Source organism: Trichechus manatus, unplaced genomic scaffold, assembly GCF_000243295.1.
Source record: "Trichechus manatus latirostris isolate Lorelei unplaced genomic scaffold, TriManLat1.0 scaffold00122, whole genome shotgun sequence".
Lineage (NCBI taxonomy): Eukaryota > Metazoa > Chordata > Mammalia > Sirenia > Trichechidae > Trichechus > Trichechus manatus.
Window position 1 is genome coordinate 3563515 of NW_004444058.1, and position 10545 is coordinate 3574059.

The 10545-nt window shown below is 62.8% G+C and overlaps 2 protein-coding genes across 2 annotated transcripts in view; one reads left to right on the plus strand and one right to left on the minus strand.

The window, feature by feature from the left end:
* The first annotated feature begins 461 nt into the window (after window positions 1–461).
* Window positions 462–3903, plus strand: PERM1 (PPARGC1 and ESRR induced regulator, muscle 1). Its single transcript, XM_004384479.1, has 4 exons — window positions 462–2502; window positions 3122–3247; window positions 3509–3615; window positions 3805–3903. The coding sequence occupies exons 1-4, from the start codon at window positions 462–464 to the stop codon at window positions 3901–3903; spliced, it is 2373 nt and encodes a 790-aa protein (XP_004384536.1).
* Window positions 3904–5184: 1281 nt separating this feature from the next.
* Window positions 5185–10545, minus strand: part of PLEKHN1 (pleckstrin homology domain containing N1) — an 8747-nt gene continuing 3386 nt past the window's right edge. Inside the window, exons 3-16 of the mRNA XM_004384480.1 lie at window positions 10393–10539; window positions 10229–10309; window positions 9949–10021; window positions 9461–9588; window positions 9258–9353; window positions 9046–9126; window positions 7626–7701; window positions 7368–7504; window positions 7030–7179; window positions 6688–6834; window positions 6373–6504; window positions 5899–6117; window positions 5403–5451; window positions 5185–5318 (exon numbers count right to left, since the gene is read on the minus strand). Coding sequence (XP_004384537.1) covers window positions 5185–5318; window positions 5403–5451; window positions 5899–6117; window positions 6373–6504; window positions 6688–6834; window positions 7030–7179; window positions 7368–7504; window positions 7626–7701; window positions 9046–9126; window positions 9258–9353; window positions 9461–9588; window positions 9949–10021; window positions 10229–10309; window positions 10393–10539 — 1650 coding nt within the window. The remainder of the gene's footprint in view (window positions 5319–5402; window positions 5452–5898; window positions 6118–6372; window positions 6505–6687; window positions 6835–7029; window positions 7180–7367; window positions 7505–7625; window positions 7702–9045; window positions 9127–9257; window positions 9354–9460; window positions 9589–9948; window positions 10022–10228; window positions 10310–10392; window positions 10540–10545) is intronic.

Genomic DNA, 10545 nt, shown 5'->3' on the forward strand with positions numbered 1-10545 from the left:
CTAGCTAGCCCCCAGGGGCCATCGGGCAGACGGAGACTCCTTGGAGGATGAGGACGGAGGAGGACGAATCTCTGAGACCTGCAGAGACACGCAGGAACCATGGGATGAGGGTGCCTCAGTGTGAGGGGCCTTGCTGGTCTAAAGTCTTGTCTGAAGTGAGGAACGTCACCTGGTCTCTCTATACAATCACCGTGGGCTCCTCTTGGAAACAGGCAGAGCGGGAGTGGAAGATTTTCTAACTCGGAGGAAATAATCAAAAAGATTTGGAAGAAACACGCCGTTTGCACTGGAACATCCTGTTGTGCTTTCTTTCAGGGCAGGGATGGAACACAGGTCCCCGGGCCAGGGGCCTGGGGGCGGCCGCTGGAGCCCATGGGCAGGGGGCTGCCTACTGCCTCAGGCCAGGGTCTCTGACGCCCCCATTTCTGCTACCACCTCCTCTGGTGCCTGACTGACTCAACATGGAAAACTTTCAGTACAGCGTCCAGCTGAGCGACCAGGACTGGGCTGAGTTCTCGGCCACCGCCGATGAGTGCGGCCTCCTACAGGCCGACCTGGCATCTGGAGACGAGCCCTTGTCCAGTGACATTGATCAAGGAGACAGCAGTGGCAGCAGTCCCCCTGGGCCCCCACCCCTTCTCACTGGGCAGCAGGTTCTGGGGGGGAGGGGCCGGTGGGGCTATAAGGAAGAGGACGTGGACACCCAGCGGCTGGTCAGCAGGTGTACACCCGTCCTGGCCCTTGGTGGTGGTCAGCAGATGCCCGGCACGTCCACGCTGTCAGGAGTCCAGCAGCCCCTCGGCTCTGGTGCTGGCCCTCACTCTTCGTCCCTCCTGGGGCCGGTGATTTCAGGAGGTGAGATGCAGAGGCTTCTGCAGGGCCCAGCCCCCCGTGGTCCTGCTTCTGGGCCCCCTGGTGAGCCCCCTTGGAGCCCTGAGCCCCCCCAGAGACCCCCAAGCAGCCCTGGAGCCCCGCCACGGAGCCCCAGCAGGAAAAAGAGGCGCACTACAGGCACCAAGGCGGGTGAGCGCCCAGGAGCCCCAGCCCAGCCGGACTCCCCGCCGTCCCCCCAGGCCAGGCCCCCACTCCTTGCTGCAGAGCCGGCCGCAGGCTCCAGGCAGGGGCCGGACTCAGTGCAGGCTCCTGGGTCTGGCACTGGCACTGCAACTCCAGCTCCCTGCCGAGGGCCGGGTGTGGGGCTGCCCACACCTGCACTCACGACTGAGCCAGGGGCAGACAGGGGCAGAATAACCTCTAGAGCTGAGCTACACCCCATGTGCACCCCTGACTCTGAGCCACCCCACAACGAGGCTCTGACTACCTCTGACTCCCAGCCTCCACTTGATGGGGCTCTCTCTACGCCTGACTCCAAGCTACGCCCTGACGGGGTTCTGTCTACATCTGACTCTGAGCCATCCCGCAGTGGGGCTCCATCTACACCCAACTCCCAGCCTCCACCCCATGGGGCTCCATCTACACCTGACTCTGAGCCTCCACTCAATGGGGCTCTGTCTACGCCTGTCTCCCAGCCTCCATCGGATGGGACTCTGTCTACACCCATCTCCAAGCCTAGGCTGGGTATGGATCTGCCTACACTGGTCCCAGAGGTCAAGCCACATGTGGCCCTATCTACGCCTGTCTCAGTGGCTACCCCACATTCAGCTCTGCTTCGCCCCGCTCCCCAGGACAAGGCTGGTGTGGACGTGTGCACGCCTGCCCCCAGAGAGACCACGGCTGCCCCCTCCCGGCCCTCCATCCCTGAGACCCTGCCTGGTGTGGGGGAGCCTGGGCCTGTTGCTGGGCTGGATGTGAGCCTTGCTATGTCTCCACAGGGGCCCGAATCCTCAGCAGATACCCCTGGACACCTCTCAGGGGAGCCCCCCACAGGCCCCGCCCAGGTTCCTAAGAGGAAGAAAGTGCGATTCTCCATAGCTGCACCCAGCCCCAAGGAGCCGGGGCTGGGAGTGGCCCCAGGCCCACCCTCGCCAGCCAGGATGGAAGTGGGGGCTCGGGTGGCGCCAGGGGCCTGGGATGCCGTGGCAGTCAGACCCCGGCCCCCCCAGCCTCGGATCCTCAAGCACCTTCCTCCCCCTGCCCCCTCAGGCACAGGGGGCCCCAGGTCGGGGAGCTTTGCCCTGACCCTCCCCGAGGCCTACGAGTTTTTATTTTGTGACACCATCGAGGAGGAGGATGAAGATGCTGAGGAGAGGGCAGCTGGGCAGGCCCCGGAGGACGTGCAGTGGCCGGATGTCTGCGAGTTCTTCTTCCCGGACTGTGGGGCCCAGAGGCAGAGGCCACGTGGGGGCTGCACCCCAGCCCCCCGCTTGCCAGCCGAGCCTGCACCAGCCACTCCACTTGAAGACCCTGCGCCCGTCTCTATCCCCGAGGTGTACGAGCACTTCTTTGGGGAGGAGAGGAGGGGGTGCATGCTGGAGCTGGCTCCCCCACCTGAACCCAGTGTGGCCATCACAGAGGAGCTCAGCCCGGCGGGCAGGTGGCCAGGTACGTGCCAGGCGGCCCCACGACCAGGCCCGGGAACATGCTGTCCAGGGATCTCAGCCAGGAGGGCGGCCAGGGAGGGGCTGGCCAGGACCCAGAGGGGCAGCAGGACCCAGGTCCTGAGCTGGTGGGGAGGCTAGGACCGTGGCCTTCGGGGGGGGTACTCTTACTCAGGCCTGACTGCCCGCCCAGGCCAGGTGTGTTTACCCTCACACGCTTCATTTCCTGTCACCTCTGGAAGGCATTTATCAGGAAGGAAGCCTCAAAGAGGGACCTCCCCCAAGTCACCCTGACTCAGTTATACACACGCCACTCAGTGTCTTGTGAGGACACATCACAGGGAAGATGTTACTCAAGAGAGATGTGTCAGGGACAGACATGACTCATAATAGACATGTTGGGGACAGTCATGTCAGGGACAGATGTCAGGGACAGACGTGACTCAGGATAGATGTGTTTTGGGACAGATATGACTTAGGACAGATATGCTGAGGATAGACATGACTCTGGACAGGCATCTTAGGGACAAATGTGTCAGGGGTAGGCATGTTGGGGATGGCCATGTCCAGGGCAGGCGTGCCTCTGAGCAGAGCAGCTGGAGCTGACGTGTGTCTCTTCCTAGGGGAGCCCTGGAGTCCCCTCCCCGTGTTCACCTTCAGCCAGAGTGACATGTGCTTGGCGTTTGTGGCCTTTGCCACCTGGGCTGTGAGGACGTCAGACCTGCACACCCCGGACGCCTGGAAAACAGGTTTGGGGGCCCTTGGAGGAGGGAGGGGGCCAGTGCCCGGAAGGTAGAGGAGGCCTTATCTGGGGCACCGTGCCCAGCAGGGGGAGGGGGGCAGGTGGGACAAGCAGTCTCGGTTTCTCCCTGAACTTGTTTCTACCACTGCTGACTCACTCTGACTCTTTGAGGGCAGAGCCTTGTGGACAGAAAGGGGGTGTCCTTGTGGGCAGAAAGGGGGTGCCGAGGCTGCAGCCAGCGCTCAGGGGCTTGGCGCTTCTCTTGCAGTCTTGCTGGCCAACATTGGCACCATCTCCGCCATCCGGTACTTCCGCCGGCAGGTGAGGCGGGGGCACTCCAGCCCCAGTCTCAGTCCCAGCCCCAGCCCCAGCCCTAGCCGCAGCCCCAGCCCCAGCTCCTAGGAGTCAGGCCTTGCCCAGGAAGACAGCAGGACCAGGAACCGGCCACAGGTGCCAGGACGACGTTGCTACCCTTTGGACCTTGAGCTCGTCTCCCACATGGTTAGGGCATCCAGGCAGGAGCCTGTGTCCCAGTCCTGGGCTCCCCCCACTCCACTCCACCAGAGGGGCCAGCCAGTGACCAAGGCTGAGGCCCCCCCCCCACCTACCCGGGGTGGGGGTGTTCTGGAAGCCCGGGCACGGGCTGAGCAAAGAGCAGGGTAGTAGAGTGGCCAGCTGATACAGCAAATGAAATGCAGGGTGCCCAGTGGAATTGAATTTCAGGCAAGTAGTGGTGGGACGTACTTATACCAGAAAGTGACCTGTTGCTTAGCTGTATGCCACCTGGCAACCCCAAGTCAGGCGGTGGGCAGGACGGGGTGAGAGCAGCAGCAAGGACCCATTGGGAGGTCTGGTGAGGAGGGAAGGTGGGAGGCTGGGGCCAGAAGGCCAGGGGTGTCCTGGGATTTCCTGCCGTGCTCCCAGGTGGGGGGCTTGGCGAGGGCCTCTGAGGCCGCCCTGAGCCCCGAGGGCTATGGCCAACGCAGCATCCAACAGGCTGAGACAGGGAGCAGAGATGTGAAAGTGAAACAGACGGCAGGCAGCTCTTGCAGGGCAGGGGTTTGCAGGGTGGAGACTTGGCCCAACTTTGGGGGGCCTTGGGCAGAGGGTGCAGAGGGAGATACAGGCATCAGGTGGGGGCTAGGAACCTGGGATCATCCCAGGGCTCCCACGGGCAGCATGGTGATGGTTAAGGAGTTCGAGGAGGGGCAGATGGTGGAGGCCGGGCTCAGTGGGCACCCTGTGAGGTGGGGGCACAGGGCTCTGTGGGCTTGGTATCCAAAGGACAGCCGTCAAGAGGGGAACAGGTAGACACACAGAGAACCAATAAAATCTCTTTTTCTTTCTTTCTTGTTTAGTGGCTCCAGTCTCTCTCGACAGTTCTACCCCCACTCACGCAGGCCCAAGCAAAACTAGGACCCCCAACCTCCCTGCTGCTACACACTCACCCCTCTACTTGGGATATCTCAACCTCACTAACCTCTGACTCTCACATCCCCTCACATACGTCCTTTGATCTCACATACTCTGACCTTCACTGGCCTGACTTTCCCAGCCCTCTGACCTCACACCAGTGCTGCCCTCTGACCCCCAGGGGAAGCCCACATCAACTGACCTGCCCCTATTCCTTTCTGGGGGCAGGGCTGAGAGACCACCCTGATGACCCTCCCAATCTGTGGTCTGGCCATGCCAGCTAGGACAACCCCAGGGACCCGCCCGCCTCCCAGTCCCTCCATCTGCTGGAGGTGCCCAGGAACCAGAGCCCAGAGGTGGGGGCTCCAGGGTCCTGGTCCGGAATTTAGTGGATCAAAGGGGACAATGGATGGTCCACTGTGGGCTCCCCAGAGACAGCCCCAGGCCCCGAGGCAGACCCCTTCCAGGCCTGATGGCTGGTGTGTGTGGCCCTGAGAAGCAGCCGACCACAGTCCCGGCACTGTGACACTGTCAGATCCACTGGGTCAGGGCCTCCTTGGCCTCAGGTGCGCCTGACCGGGGCCACTTCTGGCGGGAGGGCGCTGCAGCCTCCTCCCAGACGCTGTTGTAGCTCGGGCCTGCACGCCTCTGGGGAGAGCAGCCGGCTGGGGCGGGTAGAGATGTGTTGGTGGGGAGGCTGAGAGAGCCTGAGCTCCCCCAGGCCCTGGGGAGGCAGGCCTCTCACTCACCTGGAGGAGGCCGCAGGGGGTCAGGTGAACCTTCCCTTGAAGTGGAGACCTGGGGACCCCAAACAGCCAGTCTGAGGCTGGAAGTCCAGCTTCCCAGCCCAGTCCCTGGCCAAGCCCCGGGGGAGGGAGCTTGGAGGGGCCTGGGGGCAGGCTTACCCTTCCAGTCTGCCAGAACTCCCTTGGCCTCTGGCCCTGCCTCTTCCCCTCCCCAGCCCCTAGTCCCCCTTCCCTATCTCTGTTGCCCTTTCTGCTCCTTGTCTCTGCCACCCTATCTCCACCCACACTGTCTCCCTCGCTCCCTTGGGCTGTGGAAGGTCCCCACTCCACCCCACTACCGCACCACCCCTCCCCTCCACACCATCCCTCCTCCTGCACCACCCCTCTCCCCTGCGACCCCCCCTCCCCTCGCATATCATCCTTCCCCCCAAAGACCATTCCTTCCTCCACCACCCCTTCCCCACATCACCCCTCAAGCCAGGCTGGGGCTGCTACTCACAAGCTGAGAGGAGTCTGGGGGCCTTGGCCCCCGGCCCTTAAAGGAGCCTCGGTGCCTCTGAGGGGCACGGCCCTGCAGGGCTTCCTTCTTGGGTAGCAGGTGAGGGCCAAGGGGGCCAGAAGGGCCAGGGCTGGGATCAGAGACGGGCACAGACACGGGGACAGTGGGGAAGGCACTCCATGGCTCTGGCCCGGGGGAGCTCTGCATGGCGCTGAGGAACTGCCAGGGTGAGGAAAGCCTGGGTGACCCAAGGCCCAGAGACCCCCTTGGCCTCCCATCATGGCCCTAGCAGACCATGGACCAGCCCTTTCCTGGCACCTGGACCTCAGGCCAGAAGCACACCCCAGACCCCAAGTGAGAGGTATACCCCAGACCCTAGACTATGGACAATATCTAGACCTTAGGCTTTGGGCGTACTCTAAACCTCAGGCTGCAGGCATCTCCTAGCCCTTTCTCGGCCAGCAAGGGACTGACCTCGTCCAGGTCCCGGACATCTGTGATCTTGTGGTGGGAGGTGGCAGGTGGGGTGTAGGGATCAGCATAGAGTGGGGAGTGCGGCGTCTCCAAAGGGTCATCTGGGTCCCCCTCCAGGCTCAGCCTGCTCAGCTGTGGTGAAGAGGAAGAGGAGAGGTTCTCTTGAGCTGGAAAGGGCCTGAGCCCTCCCTTCCCTGTAACAGGCCTCTGGGAGACCCTGAGAGGCAAAGGCCAGCGAGGTAGAGAGAGGAAGAGCTGGGGCTGGGGCCAGGGCCAGGGCCAGGGCCAGGGCCAGGGTCAGGGAACTAGGCCCACCTTGGTCAGGTCCAGATCTAGGTGCAGCGGGGCCACCAGGCCAGGTCCTGCTCCCTGGGCCTTGCTCTTGGGTGACCTGCTGCTGCCCCCTCGTCTCAGCGCTGACCTCCGGCGGCTGATGCTGGCAAAGCCTGAGTCAGCCTGGTCCTGTGGGGACCAAGGACCTTCCAGAAGGTTTCCACCATGCCCCTCCTCCACACAACCCTCTGAGGCTGCACAGAGCTCCCTCCAGTTGGGTCCCCTCCCCTGAGGAACCAGGGTCCAGGCTCCAGACAGAGTGCTGTGGAGACCCAGGCTCCCCACCACATAGTTGCTGTGGCCTCCTGCCCCCTGGGTACTCACAGGTGGAGGCTGGGTGGGGCAGCCTGCAGGCGGCAGCAGCATGGTCTCAGGGAAGGAGTGACTGGTGTGGGTGGAGGGGGATGCTGGGCACCCCGAGCCCCAGCTGGTCCGTCCATCTGAGGAGAGGGAACCGCGGCCGCCTCCTGCAACCTGGGCAAGCCAGGGAGTGAGCTGGGCGGCTGGCCCCTCTCCCACCTACCCATGTCTGGACCCACTCTTCTGTCCCATTTTTACCACTGCTGAGACCCAAGCCCCAGGGGATACTGGGCTACCTCTGGCCCGTCTCTCCTGCCAAACGCCTCACCTGTGTGGGCCCCTCACCTGTGTGAGCCCCTCACCTGCGTGGGTATTTGCGGCCCTGGCCCCGGCAGGGTGGGGCCCCCGTCCCTGAGGGCGGCAGTCCGGAGACAGAGCACCCAGTGGCTGTAGTCCTCGTAGCTGGCACATACCACACGGATGGTGTTGATAAGGCGGCCTGGACACAGACATGAGTGAGGTGAAGGGCCTCGCGGAGCCCACTGAAGGCCACGCCCCCCTCCTGACAGGCCACTGGGCAGGGGCAGGGGCAAGGGTCTGGGGTCAGTGATCAGCCCCACCTTCTATCAGGAAAGAGCGGATCTGCTTCCCCTTCTCCTCCAGGTTGATGTGGATAGCGCTGAGTGGGAGCTCTCCCTGCTGGGCGAGAGAGGTTGGCATCAGTCCCCTCCCCCTGCACAGCCCATCCCTTGGCCCCACCCTCCAGGGCAGACGTGAGGGTGTGAGCTGAGTGAGGGTGAGGGTGCTGGAAGGTTCTCTGAGGACACTGAGCAGGCTGTGGGCCTCCGCAGAGGGCAAAGCAGGGCCAGCAAGCGAAGCTGACCTCCTGAGGGAGACCAGTGACTCTGGGTCTGTCCTGGGGGCATCTTCGCCTGGCCTCTGAGGCCTTTGTTAGCTGAGGGCAGACGGACCTGTGTGGTGGTCCCCTCAGTCACCTTCACTACTCCCTTCATGAGATAAGCCCCACCCCACCTCTGCGTGTGTTTCTCAGTGACTGGAGGCCTCGGTCCCCCATGGAGAAAGGTCAGAATAAGTCCACACACAGACGCGTTCAGACCCCAGAGGGCGGGCAGGCTTGTACCCACAGGATAACACACAAACACACATGCACATGTATAGGATCGTGTGCACAACACAGGCACGCACACATGATATCACACACAGAATCACATGCACACATAATATGATTGCGTGTGCACGTATGCACGTATGCACATGGGTCACATAGGTGCACAGTAGGTTGCATACACACAGGCATGTACACATGCACACACAGACTCACACACGGATGAGGATCACATGCATGCACACAGGGGGTTGTGTGCACACAAACAGGCATACACACATGCACACATGAGATCACACACATGCTCACCTACACACAGGATCACACATACCTGCATATATACATATGGGATCCCATGTATGCACTTACGCACACACAGGATGACAAACACACACAAATTCACCCACATGGGGTTGCACATGGGATCACAGATGCACATATGATCACACGTACACAAACTGGATCGCACACAAACACAGGCACAGACATGGATCATACATGGAATGTCAAACACATGGACTCACACAGGCACACACACAGGGGATCACACCTGGGATCACACACACACACATGCACACCCTCAGACGCACACAGACTTGGCTGACTCCCAGAAGAGGGAGATGCCTGTTCTCTCATTGCCCTCAGGGAGGTGGGGGTGTTGGGAGCCGGGGCACCATCTGGTTGGTCACTGAGGATCCCCCCTCACGATGACATGGGTGCCCAGGGCAGGGGCTCCTCTGTGCCCATGGCTGAGTTGAGACCAGACTGACCAGGGCAGCGGGGCAGGGCGGGTGGAGCCAGCATTCTCTGTCCCAACAGGCCCCGAAATACAGGTTCCTCCTGAGTTGCTGCCCCCTCCCACCCCCATGCACAGGGAGCTTCTCTGGGCAGGTCGCCTGAGGGGAGGGGCCCACCTTGAAGCAAAGCCCATCTGGTTCCTCAGAGAAGATGGCCAGGGAGGTTGGGTAAAGGACCAGGAGCCGGTCACACAGCTCCTGCGAGTGGGGTGTAGGGGGGCAGAGGGCAGGGCTGGAGCATAGGGCACCGAGGGCCAGGCCACCTGCCACCCTGCCCCTCAGAGTCCTCACGTCCCTCCCCAAGCCCCCTCTCATCCCACCCTGCCCACCTGTGAGGGCAGATGCTGCAGCTTGACCCTCGAGGCACAGGTGGCGCTGCCCCCTGACTCGTGTCCCGACACCGTCCGCAGCTGCATCATCTGGCGCTGTAGAGGCCAGGGGAGCTCATCCCCGGAGGGGCCCTGCCAAAGGGAGGTTAGGACAGGCCAAGGAGGGTGACTGGGTGGGGTGGGAGTGGGGGTCAGGCACTGACCTGTGGGGGTGCTAAGTGGCAGCGCTGCAGCCCCCCGGCAAGGGCCGTCTGCTTCTCCAGGTGGTAGAGCCAGCGGGCACGCTCAGCGGCGCTGGGACAGAGCACAAGGAGGGGGGAAGGCAGCGGGCCTGCAGCAGGTGAGCGGGTGGTGGATGGCCGGAAGTGCTGGGCCTCAGAAAAGGAGGGGGCCCAGGTGGGGGGGTAGCCGCACCACAGTTCTGGGGATCCCCAAACCTGCTGCCCCTCCATCCAAGCCCAGCCCACCCACTTGCTTGCCCGAGTGCCTGGCAGAGGCCGAGGACCACCTAGGACCCCAGTCAATGGGCCCAGGGCCACTGTTCTTCTGTGGGGCCTGGCCATCGATCCTGATTGAACGCCAAGAGCACTGAATAGCCCCGTGGGGGTCAGTGTAGTCAGCTCCAGGTGGGGGGCACCACAGGCAGGGTGGAGAGCGCCCCCACCCCCCCGCTGGCTTCACATTCCCCCACCTGTGATCTGGAAGGCGTGCTCTCCGGACCCCTCCACCGGGCAGATGCTCAGCTCCGTCAGTGGTAACAGCCCCTGCCAGGGCATGGGGGTGCTGGTGAGGACGAAGAGTCTCCTGGGACCACGTGGGCTGGCCACCTGCCTCCCCAAGTGGCTGCTTTTTTGTATCCTCCCTTACCCCCAGGGTTTTGCTCTGAGGCACTTCCACAGTCCGTTCTTCCTTTACTTTTCTCCTCAGCCATCCACAGGGCAGCCTGCCCCCCTACCTGCCCTTTCCCTCACCTGGAATGTGAGGCCATTAGAGCCGTGGGCCTGGAAGTAGACGTGGGAGGGGAACAGCTCCAGGTAGCAGTCGCTGGTGTCCTGGGGGGAAAGCAGGTGATCTGAGGGTCCAGGAGGCAGCGGGAGGCTGGTCCCGAGGGTGCCCCACCTGGCCGGGCCCCCACCTGGCTGTGCTGGAATCGCAGCTGGACCTTGGCATAGTGCAACACCTTGCCTACGTTCCTCACAGGCACCTTCCACCGTCCCTTCTTGAATACACTCAGGAACGGCTGCTCCAGGGCTTCTTGCTGGCCCTCCAGGCTTGGGATGTCCTGGGG

What these genes read in the sequence shown, in the direction of transcription:
- PERM1 (XM_004384479.1), top strand. Translation starts at nt 462, where the DNA reads ATGGAAAACTTTCAGTACAGCGTCCAGCTGAGCGACCAGGACTGGGCT. An exon ending in CCCGGCGGGCAGGTGGCCAG is followed by an intron (nt 2,503 to 3,121) that starts GTACGTGCCAGG and finishes GTCTCTTCCTAG; the next exon opens with GGGAGCCCTGGAGTCCCCTC. An exon ending in CCAGCCCCAGCCCCAGCCCT is followed by an intron (nt 3,616 to 3,804) that starts AGCCGCAGCCCC and finishes CCACTCCACCAG; the next exon opens with AGGGGCCAGCCAGTGACCAA.